Source organism: Acipenser ruthenus, chromosome 2 (assembly GCF_902713425.1).
Source record: "Acipenser ruthenus chromosome 2, fAciRut3.2 maternal haplotype, whole genome shotgun sequence".
NCBI lineage: Eukaryota > Metazoa > Chordata > Actinopteri > Acipenseriformes > Acipenseridae > Acipenser > Acipenser ruthenus.
In genome coordinates, this window is record NC_081190.1 from 48354602 (window position 1) to 48379733 (window position 25132).

Below are 25132 nucleotides of genomic sequence, written 5' to 3' on the forward strand. Positions count from 1 at the left end.
GGAGGTAGCTGGGTGCAGTCTGATCAAGGCATCTGTAGGCTAGTACAAGAGTCTTGAACTGGATGCGAGCGGTGATCGGGAGCCAGTGGAGCGAGCGGAGTAGTGGAGTAGCGTGGGCGAAGCGAGGTAGAGAGAACACCAGGCGAGCAGCAGAGTTCTGGATGAGCTGGAGCGGACGGGTGGCGGACGCAGGGAGGCCAGCCAGGAGGGAGTTGCAGTAGTCTAGGCGGGAGAGTACCAGGGCCTGGACCAGGAGCTGGGTAGCATAGTTGGTGAGGAAGGGTCGGATTCTTCGGATGTTGCTCAGGTAGAATCTGCAAGTGCGTGCCAGAGTGGAGATGTGCTGGGAATAAGAGAGGCAGGGGTCCAGGGTGACTCCAAGGTTCTTAGCTGAGGAAGAGGGAGAGAGTGTGGTAGATTCCAGAGGAACAGAGATAGAGAGATCAGAGGAGGGGGAGGAGGAGGGAAAGAAAAGGAGGTCAGATTTAGAGAGGTTGAGTTTGAGGTGATGCAAGTGCATCCAGGAGGAAATAGCAGACAGACAGGTAGAGATACGGGAGGAGATGGTGGAGTCAGAGGTGGGGAAGGAGAGGAAAATCTGAATAGAAATGGTATGAGAAACCATAGGATGCGATGAGGGGGCCCAGGGAGCGGGTGTAGAGAGAGAACAGGAGAGGACCCAAGACTGACCCTTGGGGGACTCCAGTTAAGAGAGGGTGAGGTGTGTTAGTAGGGGATGTAGTGGGTGTAGGGGTTGGAGCAGGAGGGGGTGCGGGGTGAGGGAGAGGTGTTAAAGAGTTTGCGGATATCTGAGATTTTAGAAGAGAAGAAGGAGGCAAAGTCGTCAGGGGAGATAGATGAGGGAGGAGGAGGGGGGGAGGGTTTAGGAGGGAGGAGAAGGTAGAGAATAGTTTACGTGGGTTGTTAGTGGAGGCTTGGATTACAGATTGGAAATAAGCACATTTAGCAGAGGAGAGAGTAGAGGAGAAGGAGGAGAGGAGAGTGCGGTAAAGGTCCAGGGCAGCAGGGAGTTTGGTTCTCTTCCATTTCTTTTCAGCAGATCGCAGTGTGATTCTTGCCGAGCGGAGCACAGAGGAGAGCCAGGGATGGGGAGGGGAGGGGCGAGCAGGTCGGGAGGTGAGGGGACAGAGGGAGTCGAGGGAGGAGGTGAGTGAGGAGAAGAGGGTGGAGGTAGCAGAGTCTACGGAGAGTTGTGAAAAGGAGTCGATAGGAGGGAGGTGAGAGAGAGCAGTGGAGGCAAGGGCAGAGGGGGAGAGAGAGCGGAGGTTACGGCGAGAGGCGACAGTGGGGGTAGGAGGAGCAGGGAGAGGGGGGAGAGACAGAGAAAAAGAGATGAAATAGTGATCAGAGAGGTCCAGGGGGGTGACAGAGAGGTTGGAGGGGCAGCAGGCCCTGGAGAAGGTGAGGTCCAGTTGACGGCCAGCTTTGTGGGTAGGAGGGGACGGTGAGAGACAGAAGTCGAAGGAGTGAAGGAGAGGGAGGAATCCAGCAGAGTGGCTGGGGTTGGAGAGGTGGATGTTGAAGTCACCCAACAGGACAGTCGGGGTAGACAGAGAGGGGAGGGAGGAGAGTAGATAGTCGAGTTCATCCAGAAAGTGAGTGAGAGGCCCAGGGGGGCGGTACAGAACAATGAGCAGGAGTTGACAGGGAGAGGTTAGTTGGACTGCATGAAATTCAAAGGTAGTGACAGAGAGGGAGGTGAGATCGGAGGGGACAGAAAAGAGTAAGGAGGGAGAGAGGAGAAGACCCGTCCCACCTCCCCGTCCGGTGAGACGCGGGGTATGGGACAGGACGTAGAGAGAGGACAGGGCAGCAGGAGTAACAGTGTTATCAGGGGACAGCCAGGTTTCAGTGAGAGCAAGGAAATCGAGCGAGAGGTGGGAGGCAAAGGCAGAGATGAAATCAGCTTTGTTAGCAGAAGAGTGACAGTTCCAGAGTGCACCAGGGAGTGTGCGGGAGGGGGGGGAGAGGCAGAGAAATTAGGTTAGAGGGGTTGGAGGAGCAACAGCGGAGGGAGGGCAGAGGACGAGGACGGGTGGACAGAACAGGGATGTGAGAGACAGTCATAGCAGGACAAGCAAGACAAAAGGCACAGTAGGAGCAGTGGGGTGGAGGCTACAGACCTGACTAGTAGATGGCTTCTTCCAGAGCGCTGTTAGGTGTGGATCTATTCGACCAGTGTCTTAGCGCAGGCCTCCCCTTGCTGGACTCCCACAGCTAGACTCCCGGCTCTTTTGTTGAGGCTCTTCGGTTTGCTGGCGCTTCTTGCTGGCGCTAAAATAAGCTGCTTGAATAAATGTTGTTACACCTGCTTGGCAAAGAACCAACTAAACTGTGTGGAAACCAATCAAATAGCAAAATCAACTGCTAATCAATTTAGCCACTCACCTGGTACCAATTTACACACAAACTCAGCCAATTCAAACACCACCTTACAAATTACATCCCAAAAGTAGACAAATCTAAATCTAAAACAAAATGGCCAAAATGGTTTAATAGATCAATTAAAAAAAATATTCAGCGAAAAAAGGCACTTTACAGAGCGTTTAAAAGGGACCAAAAACAAAGCACACAGAAAGAGTACTTGGAACTGCAAACACAAGTCAAAAAGGAAGTTAGAAAGGACAAGAGAGAGATAGAAATCAATATTGCTAAGGGGGCTAAAACCAATTCCAAAATATTTTTCCAATATTATAACAGCAAGAGAACATTCAAAGAGGAGGTTAAATGTCTAAGAGACACAAATGGCAAAATCATAGATGAAGAAAAAAAATAGCAAATATATTAAATGATTACTTTTCACAGGTTTTTACAAAGGAGGACACGGACAACATGCCCCACATGTCGACCTGTTCCTATCCTATCCAATTTTAAATAACTTTAGCATAACAGAGGCAGAAGTGTTAAAGGGACTAGGAGCTCTTAAAATAAACCAATCCCCTGGGCCGGATGAGATCCTCCCAATAGTACTCAAAGAAATGAAAGAAGTTATTTACAAACCGCTAACCAAGATCATGCAACAGTCTCTTGACACAGGGGTTGTACCGACAGACTGGAAAATAGCAAACGTAATACCGATCCACAAAAAGGGAGACAAAACCGAACCAGGTAACTACAGACCAGTAAGCCTGACTTCTATTATATGTAAACTTATGGAAACTATAATAAGATCCAAAATGGAAAATTACCTATATGGTAACAATATCCTGGGAGACAGCCAGCATGGTTTTAGGAAAGGGAGATCGTGTCTAACTAACCTACTTGACTTTTTTGAGGATGCAACATTGAAAATGGATAACTGCAAAGCATACGACGATTTAGATTTCCAGAAAGCTTTTGACAAAGTCCCGCATAAAAGATTAATTCTCAAACTGAACGCAGTAGGGATTCAAGGAAATGCATGCACATGGATTAGGGAGTGGTTAACAGGTAGAAAACAGAAAGTACTGATTAGAGGAGAAACCTCAAAATGGAGTGAGGTAACCAGTGGAGTACCACAGGGATCAGTATTAGGTCCTCTGCTATTCCTAATCTACATTAATGATTTAGATTCTGGTATAGTAAGCAAACTCGTAAATTTGCAGACGACACAAAAATAGGAGGAGTGGCAAACAATGTTGAAGCAACAAAGGTCATTCAAAATGATCTAGACAGCATTCAGAACTGGGCAGACACATGGCAAATAACAGAAACGTGTAAAGTACTGCACGCATGCAACAAAAATGTGCATTACAAATATCATATGGGAGATACTGAAGTTGAAGTAGGAATCTATGAAAAAGACCTAGAAGGAGTTTATGTTGACTCTGACAAGATGCTTGGATATATTGTGAGAAGTGTTGAATTTAAATCAAGGGAAGCAATGTGTTGACTTTACAATGCATTAGTAAGACCTCATCTAGAATATCATGTGGAGTTCTGGTCACCTCGTTACAAAAAGGACACTGCTGTTCTAGAAAGAGTGCAAAGAAGAGCAACCAGAATTATCCCGGGTTTAAAAGGCATGTTGTATGCAGACAGGCTAAAAGAATTAAATCTATTCAGTCTTGAACAAAGAAGACTAGGCGGTGATCTGATTCAAGCATTCAAAATCCTAAAAGGTAAATGTCGACCCAGGGGACTTTTTTGACCTGAAAAAAGAAACAAGGACCAGGGGTCACAAATGGAGATTAGATAAAGGGGCATTCAGAACAGAAAATAGGAGGCACTTTTTTACACAGAGAATTGTGAGGGTTTGGAACCAACTCCCCAGTAATGTTGTTGAAGCTGACACCCTGGGATCCTTCAAGAAGCTGCTTGATGAGATTCTGGAATCAATTAGCTACTAACAACCAAACGAGCAAGATGGGCTAGAAATATAGGAATTTGCTGCCACTCAGTAGTTGGGGTGGGTTTAAAGTATTCAGAACGAATCAATGCTAGATACAAAAGTTAGCAAGGAGGAAAATTGCATAACTAACTGCACTGGGAAAGTGGTGTAGTCAACGTGAGTTGTTAGTAACTATGTTTTTCTGGTCTTTATTGGATATACACTGATTTCATTTTTTTGTATCGCAGGTGTTTTATCAGTGGTTATCATTTAAAACCGAAAATCAGAAGCCCTATTTAAAATATAACTCTAAAAATAAATGTATTCTTGTGACAGAAATATAATGAGTTTTGGTTGTAAATCTCCCTCCCGACCTGTGAGGGCGCTAAGCAGCGAAAGGGTAAGTCTTTGGGCGGGCTGGCCTGACAGTTCTTTCCCCGGGCCGGGAAATCGGTCAGTCTGGAAGAAGGCGAGACTCTGTTGCAGGAACATATTGACCCGGAAGGGAAACGATGTAGCAGCTGCAGACAGTAGACAGCTGCACTCGTTTACCAAGGGGTCATACGTGATAACATAAAGGGGATGGAGGATCGTAAATCTTTTCCTTTCTTCAGAGAAGCATGGAACTGGAAGGACCGGGAGAGTTACCAGATAGTATTGTGAAAAGAGTTTGTGAGTGTTTTGTTTGTTTTTGTCGCTGTTAGTAATTGTCTTTTGTAAATTCTCTAGACGGCTAACACGTCTCCGGAGCTGTTGCCTTGGGCCAGCACTACCCGGAACAACACTGCACTACAGTCACTGTTAGATTTTTATCACCCACCACCAACACTACTGCACGCACCCGGACTGGTGACCGCGTATTGTATTATTGTGGGGCGGATAACGTGTATTATTATTTGGTCTGCAAACCAGTTATTATCGTTTCCTTCCGTGCTTTACACATTGGTGTTTATTGCCAGAGGATTATTGTTTGGTCACCACACCGGGAGTTTTATAAATAAAAAGAAAACCCTTTTCCAAACCGGATTACAGTTTCTTTGTGTGATTATTTCTGCACTGTATCACCTCTGCACCTGTTTCTAATCAGCAGCCACTTTGCCACCATTTTGTATTGATGAACTCTCTTAAAGGACTTGTTTTTCAAATACACAGTTTTCTTCCTGTACATTTTTTTATATCTTTCTATTTTTTTCTTATAATGTGTAAATATTGGGAAAAAAATATAATGGATCTCTCTCATTTAATTTAAAATAGAATAAAATAGGGCAGTGATCTAAATTCAACAACAAATATTGGATCCTCTCCCTGTCTTCTCAGGCAACAAGGGATGTGGGGTGTGGATCATGTCCTCCAGCCTACCACACATCACTAGCAACCAAATCAGCCACAACAGCATCTACGGTGTGGCTGTCTTCTGCCGCAAGGATGATGCCAATGACTACCAGCCCAGCCAGGGGGGCAACTTTAATGAGGACAGTGAGCTCATCAATTGGGAGAACGATCTGGACAGCGAGGAAGAGCGCTTCTCCTCCAGGCAGCCCATCAGTGTGGCACTCATCGAGTCCAACAGCATCAGCCACAACAGAGGTGAGTCCCCAGCTAGTCACTTATTGCATTCTAGTTGTGTTTATGCAGTTATTATTTTAATGTCCTATTTTTGGAATACACATTTTAAACCCAGATTAATTTGGAGTATTTATCATAGGGCTGTAATAAAATGTTCATGTTCGGATAAGATTCAGACAAGTATTTGAATATTCGTTAATTTGCAAAACATTATCAGAGCCATTGGGCTCTATTTATCATTGATTTTTCTTTTGTATCTTGACTTTTCATAGTTTTTTGTGACTTCGTAGACCTACCCGTTACGTATTAACCACCCAGCTGCCCATTTATTTTGGCAACTTCCATGTTAGAAATGCTCTTTTTTTGCAGATTTTTCATTCTTAGCCCTCAAATAATCAATCTGGACAGTTTTCAAAACAATTTATGCTATATTTTTTTAAATACACACTTTTTATTGTGATTATGATTAATGGAAATGCAGCATTTCAATAGAACTTAAATAACAAAATAACAGCAATTTGTTTACAATTGTAGCATTTTAATATAAGAACATAAGAACATAAGAAAGTTTACAAATGAGAGGAGGCCATTCGGCCCCTCTTGCTCATTTGGTTGTTAGTAACTTATTGATCCCAGGATCTCATCAAGCAGCTTCTTGAAGGATCCCAGGGTGTCAGCTTCAACAATATTACAGGGGAGTTGGTTCCAGACCCTCACAATTCTCTGTGTAAAAAAGTGCCTCCTATTTTCTGTTCTGAATGCTCCTTTATCTAATCTCCATTTGTGACCCCTGGTCCTTGTTTCTTTTTTCAGGTCGAAAAAGTCCCTTGGGTCGACATTGTCCATACCTTTTTGAGTTTTGAATGCTTGAATCAGATCGCCGCGTAGTCTTCTTTGTTCAAGACTGAATAGATTCTGCCTGTCTGCATATGACATGCCTTTTAAACCCAGAATAATTCTGGTCGCTCTTCTTTGCACTCTTTCTAGAGTAGCAATATCCTTTTTGTAACGTGGTGACCAGAACTGAACTCAATATTCCAGATGAGATCTTACCAATGCATTGTAAAGTTTTAACATTACTTCCCTTGATTTAAATTCAACACTTTTCACAATATATCCGAGCATCATGTTGGCCTTTTTTATAGCTTCCCCACATTGTCTAGATGAAGACATTTGTGAGTCAAAATAAACTCCTAGGTCTTTTTCATAGATTCCACGCCACGCAACCTTAACTCTGCATCCTTATGTGTATGTTTCCTGTCACATTTAACATCACATATGACATCATCAATGACATGGTGTGGCAATGTGCCCCGCCCCCGTGTGCATTTGTGTGTTATATGTTGCATGTAGTGTGTTAATGTTGGTGTATAGATATGGCTGCACGGGATATAAATAGGTGTGTGCAGCACAAATTATTTAAAATGTATAATTGTATTTAGGCACGGGGATTGCACTTCACTTCACGTACATTTAAAGTATTTAATATGTGAGCACGGGGTTGTACATAATTAGTTCACATGCTGGGATTCAAGTCGATAATTAATTAGTAATTGAATCCCAGCACAACAGTATATATAAATGCACGTTTTACTCACTTGGGGTTGTGTGTTCGGTGAGTGGGGAATGGGTGTGGAGAGGAGGTAAAATAAATGAAAATAATAATAATAATAGTGTTTGTACTCACCGTGTTTCTTTGTCTCTTAGTCCACCGTTTGTTTAAGTGTCCATTTTGTTTGTCTATTTATTTTGGCTTAAAGTGCCATGTCCTGAGTTTTGTTCAAACCTTTTTATTCAACAGCGTTTTCATTCATTATTTTCACTCGCAGTGCTCTGTGTTCATTTCTGGTCTGAGGTCACCACTAAAGCCAGCCTGTCACACGTGGAGTCAGAACCGGGACGACAGTGCCTCCAGGACTCAGGCCAGAGCGAGTACTGCGAGGAAAAAAAAAAAATGAAAGGGCAATGGCAGAAGACGCCATCAGGCTGCGGGACTGGATCCTGGACATCTATGCCCATAGCCATCCGAGTCCTGTGGCTGATGGACAGGGAACGATGGGAGGCATATGAGAGGGAACACACCCCAAACACCTTGGGACCAACTCCACACCTTGGAGGAAGGTGTGGAGTTGGTCCTCAGCTACCTGGAGGCAGCTATAAACAGAACAGCAGCCCAAGTAGCAGGGTCTCCAGTAGAGGGAAAATGTCTGCTGTCCCCATCTCCACCAGCAGAGGAAGAATGTCTGCTGTCCCCATCTCCACCAGCAGAGGAAAAGTGCCTGCTGGTCACGCCTTCAAGAGCCGCACCAGTCCCCTGCAAGAGAGAGAGAGCCGCACCAGTCCCCTGCAAGAGAGAGCCGCACCAGCCCCCTGCAAGAGAGGCAGAGCCGCACCAGTCCCCTGCAAGTGAGGCAGAGCCGCACCATTCCCCTGCAACAGAGAGAGAGCCACACCAGTCCCCTGCAAGAGAGAGCCGCACCAGTCCCCTGCAAGAGGGGGAGACTACACGCTGCTCCCACCTCCGTCGCCAGGAGACTACACGCTGCTCCCACCTCCGTCGCCAGGAGACTACACGCTGCTCCCACCTCCGTTGCCAGGAGACTACACGCTGCTCCCACCTCCGTCGCCAGGAGACTACACGCTGCTCCCACCTCCGTCGCCAGGAGACTACACACTGCTCCCACCTCCGTCGCCAGGAGACTACATGCTGCTCCCACAGGAGCTGCCTCTGCCTCCACCACCTCCATCGGCAGGAGCAGAGCAGCAGGAGCTGCCTCTGTTTCCATCACCTCCACCGGCAGGAGCAGAGCAGCAGGAGCCTCTGCCTCCTCCACCAGCAGAGGGTGAATACCTGCAGGTTCCGCCTCCACCGTTGTGGGAGGACTGCTTACCCCTCCCATCTCCACCAGCAGAGGGTGAATACCTGCTGGTTCCGCCTTCACCGCTGTGGAAAGATTGCTTGCCACTCCTACTTCCACCAACCCAGCAGCAGTTTCGCTGCCGGAGATCGTGGGGGAGGTCAGGAGACCTGCTCCCACTGCAGCACTTTTGCTGCCGGAAGTACTGTGGCCGGATCCCGACAAAAGGGAGCTGCCGGCTTTGAAGAAGGTGGGGGAGGTCTGGAGACCACCAACCCCAGCAGCCTTTCTGCTGCCAGGGGTACAGCGGGATAAGAAACTCGCCCCGCTGTCAGCACGTCTGCTGACAGCATGGCCAGTAGCAGCCTGGCTACTGGCAACATTGCCGCCCATGAACCCCTTGAAGTCCCTGTTCTTGACCCAGGACTTTAAGCGACAGTTTTGGGATTTTAAGGGGGGAGGTGGCCATTGAGGCCATGTGTGCTGCGCACCAGGGTGGGGATATGTGGCAATGTGCCCCACCCCCGTGTGCATTTGTGTGTTATATGTTGCATGTAGTGTGTTAATGTTGGTGTATAGATATGGCTGCATGGGATATAAATAGGTATGTGCAGCACGAGTTATTTAAAATGTATAATTGTATTTAGGCACGGAATTGCACATCACTTCAGGTGCATTTAAAGTAAGCAAGGGCTGTACCTGAGGCTGAAGAGCTGGTGACATTATTTGAACAGTACTGCTGGGGAGCAGTTATTCTTAATGTTGTGTGGCTCTATTTTAGGCAGACGGATGCGTTGTGTGCAATTTAAGGTCTTGATGCCATATTGGATTTGCTGTTGCTTCTTCTCTCTTCTGTCTGTCAGGAGCATCTTTCAAGTCTTGTCAGCTCTTACCTGAATTAGATAGGAGATATTTGGATCAACCACCAAAGGAAAAAAAGGTTTCTGAAATGTAATAAATATAATTCTGTATAGTGATTTGGATATCTGAAAATGTATATAACTATAGTTGCTAGCAACTATAATGGCTTCCAAGCAGTTATTGTGAAATTTAAGTGCATTGGTTATTATTGATGAAATGTTATCATCACAGCTGTGCTGTGTCAATTTTGGCAAAAATATGAGAAGACTTTTGAAAATTGCCTGAAATTTTCATTAAATCTAGATGGCTGCCACACCATGTGACCAAAGCCCGCCATATTGACCTCTACATCTGTGTCAAATTTCGTGCAAATTTGGAGCAGCCGATAAGAAGTTATAGGCAGTTTTATAGCCAGTTGCGTATGTTGATGATGTCATGCATCATGTTTGACCTTTAGGAGAGGTCAGAGGTCACAGGGGATGACATTTTTTCATAGAGCATATATGACTTCCGATACGTGTTCCATTATAACTATGACCCTGTCGGTACGCCCTAGGAGTCAAAATTTCAACGTAAATTCCAATATGGCCGCTGCGCCGTGTGAGCAATCTGTTTCAAACTTCAGCAGTTATTACTTTCCAATGGTCTGTGCAATTGTGTTGACATTGAAAAGCATAAGTGCAATGGTGTTCTTGTTATGGGTTGCAAAAGATTTTTTTACAATTATCAATATGGCCGCCAAACCATGTGACCAAAATGTGTCATTTTCATATCACCAGTACTTCATGTGAGTCTCTATGGTCATATAAAGTTTCATGACTGTAGTGTATTGCATCTTGAATGTATGAAAATAGAGCCGCCATGAAACGGTTATTTGCGTACCGCGGCCATGTTTTTTAACGAAAAGGCGTGGATTTTACAAACGGTAGAAAGGACCTGGTCATGAACATGCGTGCCAATTTAGGTGTCGATTGACGTTGCGGTTTAAGACAAGAAGATTGTTGAATATTTGGCGCCAATCCAGCGTAGCGGGCAAAGTAATTGTTCAATCAACCTCGATTGAATATGTTTTTTATAGGCTATTGCTGCCATTGTCATAGTTCCACCTTAAGTTGTTTTTAACAGAAAGAATTTTGAAAAATTCCCAAAATTTCAACAGTCTGGATTGAGCAAAGTAGGGTACATCTCTGAGGTCTTCAAGTGGGAACCTTCCATCCTCTGTGTTTTGTCGACTAGCCCACGACACTTCAAGAGGGCTCGACGGTGATTCTGGCGTCCCAGCAATACCCCCCTCCGTCCCCCACTAAACTCAGCTCAGCTTACTTACCCGTACATCAACGTTTCTTTCTTTCTATTGTGCTTGAGATCCCCAGCCAGAATTTTTCCGCCTAAACCACAGCCAGTTGCTGCTCCTCTCTGCTGCTTCAGATAAGTTCTTCACTATGCGACGCAACTCTTGGCCACTGAATCTGACGTCTCTGAGAAACCGGGCTGTAGACTGTGCCACAAATCCTCGACAACCTACCTCCACTGAGTAAACCCGGACTCTCCACCCTCGCTGTTCCGCTTCAGAGGCTAGTTGAGCATACCGCAGTTTCTTCCTCTCATACGCCTCATCTACAGCATCCTCCCATGGCACTGTTAACTCTACCAGGTGAACAAGGCGAGCTGATCCAGACCACAAGACCATATCTGGTCGAAGGTTATTGGTGGCAATCTCAGGTGGAAAAATAAGCCATTGACCAGCATTTTACATCTGCCAGCATTTTACAGTCTCTAGCAGCTTCCAGTTGTCCTGGGCGAGGATTGTTTTAACACCTTTCCTTGGTGGTTGCTCTCCTGGGCGGAGGAATGTTGTCTTTTGTGTGTAATGTTTTTTTTTAAAATTTATTTATTTATTTATAAATTTAGTCGTTGCCAATTATTTGTATTATTTTCTCCCAATTTAGAATGGCCAATTATTTATTTATTTCTTTAATTAAGTCGTTGCCAATTTGAAATGCCCAATTATTTTTGGGCTCAGCTCACCGCTACCACCCCTGCGCTGACTCGGGAGGGACGAAGATGAACACACGCTGTCCTCCGAAGCGTGTGCCGTCAGCCGCCCGCTTCTTTACACTCTGCAGACTCACCATGCAGCCGTCTCAGAGCTACAGCGTCGGAGGACAACGCAGCTCTGGACAGCTTACAGGCAAGCCTGCAGGCGCCTGGCCAGACTACAGGGGTCGTTGGTGCGCGGTGAGCCGAGGACTCCCTGGCCGACCTAGCCCTCCCTCCCCCCGGGCGACGCTCGGCTAATTGTGCGCCGCCACCTGGGAGCTCCCGTCCACGGTCGGCTGTGGAATAGCCTGGACTCAAACTTGCGACATCCAGGCTATAGAGCACATCCTGCACTCTAGCGAGTGCTTTTACTGGATGCGCCACTTGGGAGCACCTTGCTTGTAATGTTTTGATGGAACTGGTGGCAACAGTTGTCTTGTCACTGTATTAATAATATACTGTATTGTAATGGCTTTTTTTTTTTACCGGCTTTAGACTACTCGCTGCGAGTAGTATTAATTTATTTATGTTCTCAATTCAGGCTGATTGATTATTGTCATCAGTCATGTTTTATACTTTCTAAAAAATATATTGTTATTGACCCATTTCATTAAAAAAAGTTAAATAACTTTTTATTTTACTCATGGCTGTTCAACTGCTGTCTGATACATCCTTATTTCAGGGGTTTCTTAAATCAACACAAATGATTAATAATAGCTTACCCACCTGTCAGTAAATTACTTCGCGTTGTGAAGAAGGTCTCTTTCAAGATGAACATTCTGTAGCAGTTGAAGAACAACTTCGTGGACCAGCGCGCGCTGTTAATTAAAAAAAAAACTCAAACTTCCTTTGGCAGCAATATACAGTAAACAAATAGCAGAAAGTGTTTAATGTATGTGCTTAAATATGGAATATATAACATGCATACATATAATTATTATTATTATTATTATTATTTATTTCTTAGCAGACACCCTTATCCAGGGTGACTTACAATTGTTACAAGATATCACATTATTTTTTACATACAATTACCCATTTATACAGTTGGGTTTTTACTGGAGCAATCTAGGTAAAGTACCTTGCTCAAGGGTACAGCAGCAGTGTCCCCACTGGGGATTGAACCCACGACCCTCCGGTCAAGAGTCCAGAGCCCTAACCACTACTCCACACTGCAATTTGCAGTGTGGAGTAGTGGTTAGGGCCGCACCAACGACCCCTGTAGTCTGGCCAGGCGCCTGCAGGCTTGCCTGTAAGCTGTCCAGAGCTGCGTTGTCCTCCGACGCTGTAGCTCTGAGACGGCTGCATGGTGAGTCTGCAGAGTGTAAAGAAGCGGGCGGCTGACGGCACACGTTTCGGAGGACAGCGTGTGTTCATCTTCGCCCCTCCCGAGTCAGTGCAGGGGTGGTAGCGGTGAGCTGAGCCCAAAAATAATTGGGCATTTCAATTATATAATAGTATGCATTTGTATTTTATTCTATTTGGCAAAACATTATCTTCTCACTTTTTTTTTTTTAGAACCTACGCTATACAAGATCATAACCATAAAGCTGTCAGTCAGATAATTATTTTAACAAAGCAAATTACAACTTTGATAGAAACAAATAATCACAAACCCAATAACAACGATCTTCAATAAACAGAAAGCAATTGGAGTTTAAAATTGGAGGTGTCATAACAAATATATTGTAGTCTTTATTATTTTTTATCCATTTGGTAGACGGCTTTATCCAAGGCTTACATTTTTTCGCTCTGAAATGTGTGTGTGTGTGTGTGTGGTCCGTGTACATTTCGGCCAATCGTTTTTGCATTCAGAATCGGAAAACCAGAAAACGACTTGTTTTTCATTTTCTAATTTCTGAGTTTAAAATACAAAAAGGGATTCAGGCTTGTTTTCCCATTTTTTGCAACAAACTATTCGAAATAGAATAATCTGTAATACAAAAATAAATAATAGACTGTAGGGAATAAAACCAAATCAATCTCCAAGTCGGTGATAAAGAAGCTAGTCTTTATTCTGGAGAGACAACATTTCACAGGAAATCTGTTAATGCTTCTCTAACAGGTACACACTTAAACAATGATAGATATACTAACGTATTGGAAGAGGGACAGACCTATTCAACCAAGCGTGCCAGCTCAGACACGGCCAGCTCTCTGTGTCCCGCTGTTATTGCCTGTGTTATTGTGATTTGAAGTGTGCTGTCAGTTTACCAGCATTATTTATTAATTAATTTAGCAGTTGTTACAAAGTACTGTATTACATTACGGCTGCAGGTCTATGTTAAGTTAATATAATAATCATCCTTGTATCACTCTTGTACAGTGCGTTATAATAATACTAAAAATAATAAGCCTTCACACAAAGGGGGGGAAAAAATCCACGTACGGTTCTTATATTTATACCCGGCTTTATAAATTAACTCCCCAGTAATGTTGTTCAACTCCCCAGTAATGTTGTTGAAGCTGACATCCTGTGATCCTTCAAGAAGCTGCTTGATGAGATTCTGGGATCAATAAGCTACTAATAACCAAACAAGCAAGATGGACTGAATGGCCTCCTCTCGTTTGTAAACTTTCTTATGTTCTTATATTTATAAACTAAACTGGATTTTATTATCATAGCACATTTGTCCAGGACGCTCACGTTTTTATCGCCACTCTGTATCTCAAAAAGTATTTCACCAAATACTACCCTGTTTACAGGGTTAGTTGAGAAATATATACATTATGTATATCCCAGTAGTAGTCGTCCACATCGGTACAAACAATATTGGAAGAGACAGGCCAAGATCCCTGCAAAACAAATTCAGAGAGCTAGGAAGGAAATTAAAAGACAAGACCAAAACTGTGGTATTTTCTGGGATACTGCCGGCACCTTGCAAAGGACCATATGGACAGCTGGAAATACAAAATCAAAATGCATGGCTGAAATCGTGGTGCACGAAGGAAGGCTTCACCTTTCTTGAACATTCGAGTACATTCTACAACAAGGACTATATATATATAAGTGGGACGGACTGCACTTAAACAGAAACGGAACCAATCTACACAGAGAAAGTATTCTTGAGGAGGTCCAGAAGCATTTAAACTAGAAAGGAAGGTGGGAGAAAACAAAAGAAAACAGAAGGGAGACCACATCAAAACAAAGGCAACAACTCAGGTAAGACAGCTATTAAATGTATTTATCTTAATGCTAGAAGTCTGAGAAACAAAATGTTAGAACTTGAAGCTGCTGCACTAACAAGTAACTACGATGTGATAGGTGTTACAGAAACTTGGTTGTCTGAGAGTGATGGAGACAAATATAATATTAGTGGGTACACACTGTATAGGAAAGACAGGCAGGACAGAAGAGGCGGAGGGGTAGCGCTATACATAAGAAATAGCCTTGAAGTCCAGGTGTTAAATCAGGACAAAGAAAACAATGCAGAATCAATATGGGTCAGAATAATGGACAAAAATTCAAAGGGCATAATAATAGGAGCATGCTATAGACCGCCAAATTCAGATGCTGAGCAAAATAATCTGTTATACAATGACATTCGAAATGCGTGTAGAAAAGGAGAAGCCATACTAATGGAGAATTTCAACTTCCCCCAAATAAAATGGGAGAACCTGGTGGGGAGCACGACAGATGTAATTGAAATGGTGGAAATGACAAATGACCGCTTCATAACGCAATTTGTCAAGGCACCGACTAGAGGGGAGGCATACCTTGATTTAGTCTTTTCAAAAAAATTAAGACAGAATAACTAAAACAGAGGTCAGAGAGCCATTGGAAAACTCAGACCACAACATGGTCTCATTTGAAGTGTTTTTTTAAAACCCTAAAAAGTAAAGACTAAAGCTAAGGTTTATAATTTTAGAAAAGCAAACTATGAAAATATGAAACAGAGACTAACAGAAGTAGATTGGAGTAAAATAGAGAAAACATCCACAGAAAAAGGATGGCTGTTTTTTAAAAAATGTAATACTAGAGGCACAAAACAATTACATCCCAAAAGTAGACAAATCTAAGTCTAAAACAAAATGGCCAAAATGGTTAATAGATCAATTAAAAAAAATATTCAGCGAAAAAAGGCACTTTACAGAGCGTGTAACCCTTTGCAGTCCATTTATTAAGTGCATGGCAGGCACGTTAGGTCCAATTTATTTTCACACGTGCAGTTAATTTTAGATGCGCTGTTTACAAGTATTTTTTTTCCAGTCAAACGGGTTTAAAAGGCCCTGCATATCAACAAAGCACTCACTAGGCATCTCCAGCCCCGCCCCACACTTTCGTTCTCTATAGCTTTCACATATACTAAGAAATAAATAATAATAATAACAATAGTCATACATACCGATCAATCATCTCCTGATTACTCATTTTATCACCAAACGCCTCAATAATGCGATCCAAGTCATTATTTTATTACTATAACATCTGAAAAAAGCTCTGAAAATGTCTGTGATATTCTCTGAGCGCTGATGCAGTCACAGCCAGCTTGTTTCCTTATGGCCTCCATTATCAGATGCCAGGGGCAAGTATGACTATTCATGAGATACGCCCTTTTTTTCGGCTTGTCTCGGCTCCTGTCGCTCCCACTCGGCCATTGAATGGTTTTCTCGGCTTTTTCCGCAGAAAAAACGACTAGAAACCCGTTTTTTGCGTCTTTTTGATGATGTCGGACAGGGTCCGACATTGGACCGGATAGGAATAATTGCAATGTCGGACCAGGTCCGACATAGGATTGCAACGGGTTAAAAGGGACCAAAAACAAAGTACACAGAAAGAGTACTTGGAACTGCAAAAGCAAGTCACAAAGGAAGTTAGAAAGGCCAAGAGAGAGATAGAAATCAATATTGCTAAGGGGGCTAAAACCAATTCGAAAATGGTTTTCAAATATTATAACAGCAAGAGAACACTGAAAGAGGAGGTTAACTGTCTAAGAGACAAAAATGGCAAAATCATAGACAAAGAAAAAAAAATAGCAAATATATTAAATGATTACTTTTCACAGGTTTTGACAAAGGAGGACACGGACAACATGCCCCACATGTCGACCTGTTCCTATCCAGTTTTAAATAACTTTAGCATAACAGAGGCAGAAGTGTTAAAGGGACTAGTAGCTCTTAAAATAAACAAATCCCCTGGGCCGGATGAGATCCTCCCAATAGTACTCAAAGAAATGAAAGAAGTTATTTACAAAATGCTAACCAAGATCATGTAATAATAATAGGAGCATGCTATAGACCGCCAAATTCAGACGCTGAGCAAAATAACCTGTTGTACAATGACATTCGAAATGCGTGTAGAAAAGGAGAAGCCATACTAATGGGGGATTTCAGCTTCCCCTGTATAAAATGGGAAAACCCGATGGGGGGCACGACGGACGAAATTGAAATGGTGGAAATGACAAATGACCGCTTCCTAACGCAATTTGTCAAGGCACCGACTAGAGGGGAGGCATGCCTTGACTTAGTCTTTTCAAATAATGAAGACAGAATAACTAAAACGGAGGTCAGAGAGCCATTGGCAAACTCAGACCACAACATGGTCTCATTTGAAATATTTTTTAAAACCCCAAAAGTAATGACTAAAGCTAAGGTTTGCAATTTTAGAAAAGCAAACTATGAAAATATGAAACAGAGACTAATAGAAGTAGATTGGAGTAAAATAGAGAAAATATCCACAGAAAAAGGATGGCTGTTTTTTAAAAATGTAGTACTAGAGGCACAAAACAATTATATCCCAAAAGTAGACAAATCTAAATCTAAAACAAAATGGCCAAAATGGTTTAATAGATCAATTAAAAAAAATATTCAGCGAAAAAAGGCACTTTACAGAGCGTTTAAAAGGGACCAAAAACAAAGCACACAGAAAGAGTACTTGGAACTGCAAACACAAGTCAAAAAGGAAGTTAGAAAGGCCAAGAGAGAGATAGAAATCAATATTGCTAAGGGGGCTAAAACCAATTCCAAAATATTTTTCCAATATTATAACAGAAAGAGAACATTCAAAGAGGAGGTTAAATGTCTAAGAGACACAAATGGCAAAATCATAGATGAAGAAAAAAAAAATAGCAAATATATTAAATGATTACTTTTCACAGGTTTTTACAAAGGAGGACACGGACAACATGCCCCACATGTCGACCTGTTCCTATCCAATTTTAAATAATTTTAGCATAACAGAGGCAGAAGTGTTAAAGGGACTAGGAGCTCTTAAAATAAACAAATCCCCTGGGCTAGATGAGATCCTCCCAATAGTACTCAAAGAAATGAAAGAAGTTATTTACAAACCGCTAACCAAGATCATGCAACAGTCTCTTGACACAGGGGTTGTACCGACAGACTGGAAAATAGCAAACGTAATACCGATCCACAAAAAGGGAGACAAAACCGAACCAGGTAACTACAGACCAGTAAACCTGACTTCTATTAAATGTAAACTTATGGAAACTATAATAAGATCCAAAATGGAAAATTACCTATATGGTAATAATATCATGGGAGACAGCCAGCATGGTTTTAGGAAAGGGAGATCATGTCTAACTAACCTACTTGACTTTTTTTGAGGATGCAACATTGAAAATGGATAACTGCAAAGCATACGACATGGTCTATTTTGATTTCCAGAAAGCTTTTGACAAAGTCCCGCATAAAGGATTAATTCTCAGACTGAACGCAGTAGGGATTCAAGGAAATGCATGCACATGGATTAGGGAGTGGTTAACAGGTAAAAAACAGAAAGTACTGATTAGAGGAGAAACCTCAAAATGGAGTGAGGTAACCAGTGGTGTACCACAGGGATCAGTATTAGGTCCTCTGCTATTCCTAATCTACATTAATGATTTAGATTCTGGTATAATAAGCAAACTCGTTAAATTTGCAGACGACACAAAAATAGGAGGAGTGGCGAACACTGTTGAAGAAGCAAAGGTCATTCAAAATGATCTAGACAGCATTCAGAATTGGGCAGACACATGGCAAATGAAATTTAATAGAGAAAAGTGTAAAGTATTGCATGCGGGCAATAAAAATGTGCATTATAAATATCATATAGGAGATAGTGAAATTGAAGAAGGGAACTATGAAAAAGACCTAGGACTTTATATTGACTCAGAAATGTCTTCATCTAGACAATGTGGGGAAGCTATAAAAAAGGCTAACAAGATGCTGGGATATATTGTGAGAAGTGTTGAATTTAAATCAAGGCAACTAATGTTAAAACTCTACAATGCATTAGTAAGACCTCACCTAGAATATTGTGTTCAGTTCTGGTCACCTTGTTACAAAAAGGATATTGCTGCTCTAGAAGGAGTGCAAAGAAGAGCAACCAGAATTATCCCAGGTTTAAAAGGCATGTCGTATGCAGACAGGCTAAAAGAATTGAATCTATTCAGTCTTGAACAAAGAAGACTACGCGGCGATCTGATTCAAACATTCAAAATCCTAAAAGGTATAGACATTGTCAACCCGGGGGACTTCTTTGACTTGGAAAAAGAAAAAAGTACCAGGGGTCATAAATGGAGATTAGATAAAGGGGCATTCAGAACAGAAAATAGGAGGCACTTTTTTTACACAGAGAATTGTGAGGGTCTGGAACCAACTCCCCAGTAATGTTGTTGAAGCTGACACCCTGGGATCCTTCAAGAAGCTGCTTGATGAGATTCTGGGATCCATAAGCTACTAACAACCAAACGAGCAAGATGGGCTGAATGGCCTCCTCTCGTTTGTAAACTTTCTTATGTTCTTATGTTCTTATGTTCTAACAGTCTCTTGACACAGGGGTTGTACCGACAGACTGGAAAATTGCAAACGTAATACCAATCCATAAAAATTTAAACAAAACCAAACCAGGTAACTACAGACCAATAAGCCTGACTTCTATTACATGTAAACTTATGGAAACTAATAAGATCTAAAATGGAAAATTACTTATGTGGTAACAATATTCTGGGAGACAGTCAGCATGGTTTTAGGAAAGGGAGATCGTGTCTAAATAACCTGCTTGATTTTTTTGAGGATGCAACATCGACAATGGATAATTGCGAAGCATACGACACGGTTTATTTAGATTTCCAGAAACGTTTTGACAAAGTCCCGCATAAAAGATTAATTCTCAAACTGAACGCAGTAGGGATTCAAGGAAATGCATGCACATGGGTTAGGGAGTGGTTAACATGTTGAAAACAGAAAGTACTGATTAGAGGAGAAACCTCAAAATGGAACAAGGTAACCAGTGGTGTATCTACATTAATGATTTAGATTCTGATCCTTGTGGTACACAAAGGAGGCACTTTTTTACACAGAGAATTGTGAGAGCATGGAGCCAACTCCCCAGTAATGTTGTTGAAGCTGACACCCTGGGATCCTTCAAGAAGCTGCTTGATGAGATTCTGGGATCAATAAGCTACTAACAACCAAACGAGCAAGATGGGCTGAATGGCCTCCTCTCTTTTGTAAACTTTCTTATGTTCTATTATATATATATATATAATCATTAATTAGCACCTGGTTTACAAATAAACCACTAGGTGGAGCAAATACTTGTATTGATATATTACTTGGCCAAGCAAAATAAAGAACATAAGATATTATGTAACTATGTTATATAGTCATCCCTGCGATTTAGGTTATAATATCTAGCCTGTTTGTTTTGATCTAGTGTGACATTATGTTTAACTTCTTCCAGGAGGGTCGCTTGGCGATCCACTACTTGGAAAGCTTTATGATCAGGATTGGGTGTTTTAGACAGCATCCTCTCCAAAGGGCCTTTCAGGGATCTACTTAACGCTAGTTAACGCTAGGAGGCTATCATGGTACTGCTGTAAAAACACATATCTCAATTTACTGGGTACAAAGAGATGGTATTTATAACCTCCTCCTTTTTCAGGAAGGCGCCGACATATCAGCCCTTGTTCGATCACATAAGAGATTCGATTTTTGTTTCTTGGGTTGCTGAAGGAAGCGTTGAGTTTCAGGATCTTGATTTTTGCTCCTCAGTGATTTCCTTCCAGTCCACTGGCAAAGCCACAAACTTTTCTGGACCCTTGTCTGAATAGACCGCTGCATAGCCTATAGGTACTCGTGACAGGGCATCAGGAACCGCATTAAGGCTACCTTTCCGGTAAATTACCTTAAAATTAAACTTCTGTAAACGGTTAGGTTTAGCTGACTTAAAAATCCATATCAAGGCAGAATGATCTGTAATGACCTCAAACAATTTACCCTCCAGAAAAGGTCGCCACTTTTCTACTGCCCATACCACAGCTAAGCATTCCTTTTCCGAGGTGGAATAGTTCTGTTCTGCTGAGTTTAACAATCTGGAAGCCTAGGCGACCACATTTTCTGTATAATTACTGGCATCAATGTGGACCCTAAAAGGCAAGCTAAAATTCGGTTGAGCCAGTACTGGTGCTGAAGACAAAACTTGTTTAAGGCTGTCAAAAGCCGTCTCACATTTGGGTCCCCAATCCCATGCAACACCTTTCTTCTTCAGCTGGTTCAATGGTGCTGACAATTCTGCAAAGCTGGGGATGAACTTATGATACCAACCAGCCATGCCCAGAAAGCATTATAAGTTGCAGGGACGAGAGAAACCTTGTATCGCTTGGACCTTCTCTTCATCAGTGGGTATGCCATCTGCTCACAGGACATGTCCCAGGAACTTGATAGTGGTTTGAAACAACATTTTTCCATATTCAAAGTAAGATTCACTGCTCTTAATTTGCAAAATACAGCATCTAAATCTAAATGCTGCTCTGCACTCTTGGAGTTGATAGTGATGTCATCTATATAGACAAAACACACTATACCTCTCAGAACGCCCAATACTTCCTCCATAAGCCTCTGAAAAGTGGCAGCAGCATTTTTTAATTAAACAGGCATTACCTTGAACTGGTATAAACCGGTGGGGGTGGCAAAGGCAGTCTTCAAAGCACTATGCACATAACCTAACCCTTACCGGTCCAATGTTGGACCCTCTCCGACATCAACAAAAAGACGTCAAGCACAGGTCTCTAGTCATTTTTTCTCCGGGAAAAAGCCAAGAAAATCTTTCAGAGACTAATAGGAGCCGAGAGAAACTGAAAATAAAAAAGGGGCAGATCTGAACAATACACATAGTCCCTGCACCACAGACCTAACACAGACATAAACAAACAAGATAGCTGCTTCCACATCCAGCGCTCAAAGAATATCACTGACATTTGCCAATCTTTTTGAGATGTTATAGTAATAAAATAATGACTTGGATCGCATTATTGAGGAGTTTGGTGATAAAACGAGTGATCAGGAGATGATTTATCAGTATGCACGTCTATGAAGAGGTATATGGTAAATACAGCGAACAAGGTGTGGGGCAGAGCTGGAGATACAGTACTGAGTGTCCTGTTGATATGCAGTGCCTTTTAAACCTGTTTTACTGTGAAAAAAATACTTTCAAACAGCGCGTCTAAAATAAACTGTGCGTGTGAAAATAAATTGGACCTGACGTGCTTGAGACGCACTGAATAAATGGACCGCTAAGGGTTAAGAGTGTGTAGCGACTTTTCAAACAGAGAAGCTAAATAAGTGGACATCTACCAATCATGTGATTCCACACGTTGGTCAACTTCAAAATAAACCAGGGAACACAAGCAGTTTTATATCCACAACATTTATATTAAACAATTTATTTATGTTTTAATACAGCACATATCGCAGAAAAAAAAAATTACAGTGGTTTGAAGTTTAGGGTATGATTTATATGCCGACAAAATCATAGCGTTAGAAATTAGTCAACAAAGGGGCTCCCGAGTGGCGCATCCAGTAAAAGCACTCGCTAGAGTGCAGGATGCGCTCTATAGCCTGGAGGTCGCGAGTTCGAGTCCAGGCTATTCCACAGCCGACTGTGGACGGGAGCTCACAGGGGGCGGCGCTCAATTGGCCGAGCGTCGCCCGGGGGGAGGGAGGGTTAGGTCGGCCAGGGTGTCCTCGGCTCACTGCGAACCAGCGACACCTGTAGTCTGGCCGGGCACCTGCGGGCTTGCCTGTAAGCTGCCCAGAGCTGCGTTGTCCTCCGACGTTGTAGCTCTGAGGCAGCTACACGGTGAGTCTGCAGAGTGTAAAGAAGCTGGCAGCTGACGGCACACGCTTCGGAGGACAGCGTGTGTTTATCTTCGCCCCTCCCGAGTCAGCGCAGGGGTGGTAGCAGTGAGCTGAGCCTAAAAATAATTGGGCATTTCAAATTGGGGAGAAAATAATAAAAAAAAAAAACCAACTGGCAACAACTAAATTAAAAAAAAATAAATAAAAGAAATTGTCATGACTTCAAAGGATACATGTTTTGACAATATTACATTTGCTTTTTTTTACACTTGTTTTTTTATTTATTTTTTACTGACTAAAAATGCTCTGCTGCACTTGTGAAAGTATTGTCATGTTGTTATACACTTAACACTAGAAGCCCCGCAGGAGTCATTTTGGCGGGTTTTGGTTTTAAAATGTAATTTTCTCCAGTCGTGTAACACATATGGGGCTGTGTGCTCATGTACCTTTCTATCTGTATGTATTACAGATTCTCACAAAGCATGAAACGCGGGAGTGCAGAAATAAAGGAGATATATTACATTATACCAGTCACATTGACGGGCAGCAGTGTGGAGTAGTGGTTAGAGCTCTGGACTCTTGACCGGAGGGTTGTGGGTTCAGTCCCCAGTGGGGGACACTGCTGTTGTACCCTTGAGCAAGGTACTTTACCTAGATTGCTCCAGTAAAAACCCTGTATTAATGGGTAATTGTATGTAAAATAATGTGATATCTGTCTAATGTGAAATAATGTATAATGTGATATCTTGTAACAATTGTAAGTCTGCTAAGAAATAAATAATAATAATAGACAGCCACACAGAAAACAACTGTATTGTGATTATATAGAACGGTACTTTATTATTTGTATTTACCAGTCCACAATGTGTTTAGCTGTAATCAGATTAGTCTCTACGCTCTGCCTGAGTGAATGACTGACAGTCTATTGTTTCCAATCAGCCTTTTGAAGGCTGGGGTCTGCTTGCCAGCGGCGCTGCTTTGGTCAGTCTATTAGCATCGGGACTAGTGAAAATAAATACCACAACTCCATACAAAATATGGAGTTGATGTTTTGGATCAGAAGTAGGCTATTCCGTGAAAGCTGGCTCCCAACGGTGCTCTGTTCAGGTGTTTTACAATGTATTGGATCTAGCAGCCATCAACTCCTGGGTACTTTACAAAGAATGCACAGAGAAGAATTTACCAAGGAGAGAATATATTTTACAGTTAGCACAGGAACATCGCAAGAAGCATTTGGAACAGAGGGAGACTGCCAGCATGTACCCACAGCTGAAGCTGGCAACCCCGTTGAGCCGCAAGAGCCGTCAATGCCAGGTTGGCAAGTGCAATAAAAATAAAACTTCAGACAGCAGTACCCTGTGCAGAAAGGCAGCGTGGAGAAGCGCATATCTGTGTTGATTATGAACAGCCTTAGACTCAAGGTAAAGGAATACCCTTTTGTCAAAAAAAAAAGAAAAAAAAATTAGACCTTTTTTTTATGTAACTTTATATAAGTGTATTTATCTACATTGTTCAGTTGCTTTTGCTTAACTGATAATAAACCAATTGCTGTTGAAAAGTTAAAAATGTATTGCTATCGTTTCAGTTTTATAAATATGTACAGTATGCTGTAAACCGATGTCTGTTCAGATGTTTATTTACATTTTCTTGTTTTGATTTGTAAAATAAATGTTCATATATATATATATATATATATATATATATATATATATATATATATATATATACAGTCACCTCCAAAATTATTGGCACCCTTGATAAAGATGAGCAAAAAAGATTGTATAAAATAAATACCAATACTGAGCTATATTGTAATTTTCCAACATATGGAATATATTTGACTTTATTAATGATTCAATGGAATCAACCAAAATTACACATTTCTCAAATTATAAATTTATTTTATATTATTGGCACCATTGTTTTCAGTATTTTGTGCACCCTCCCCTTGCAAGGATAACAGCACTGAGTCTTTTTCTGTAATGTTTAATGAGATTGGAGAACACATTGGGAGGGATCTTAGACCATTGCTCCACACAAAATATTTCCAGATCCTTGATATCCTTCGGTCTGCACTTATGGACTGCCCTCTTCAATTGAAAACACAGGTTTTCAATGGGGTTCAAGTCCGGAGACTGAGATGGCCATTGCAAAATGTTGATTTTGTGGTCAATTAACCATTTATTTGTGGATTTTGATGTGTGCTTGGGGTCATTGTCATGCTGGAAGATCCACTTGCGGCCAAGTTTCAGCCTCCTGGCAGATGCAACCAGGTTTTTGGCTAAAATGACCTGGTACTGGGTAGAGTTCATGATGCCGTTGACCTTAACAAGGGCCCCAGGACCAGAGGTAGCAAAACAGCCCCATAACATCAAAGATCCACCACCATATTTTACAG

The 25132-nt window shown here is 42.2% G+C and overlaps 1 protein-coding gene across 1 annotated transcript in view; it reads left to right on the forward strand.

Moving 5' to 3' along the window:
* The window catches only part of fbxo10 (F-box protein 10), a 218558-nt gene that overhangs the window by 112161 nt on the left and 81265 nt on the right, over window positions 1-25132 (forward strand). The window contains exon 8 of the mRNA XM_034905711.2: window positions 5648-5917. Within this exon, the coding sequence (XP_034761602.1) occupies window positions 5648-5917 (270 nt within the window). The remainder of the gene's footprint in view (window positions 1-5647; window positions 5918-25132) is intronic.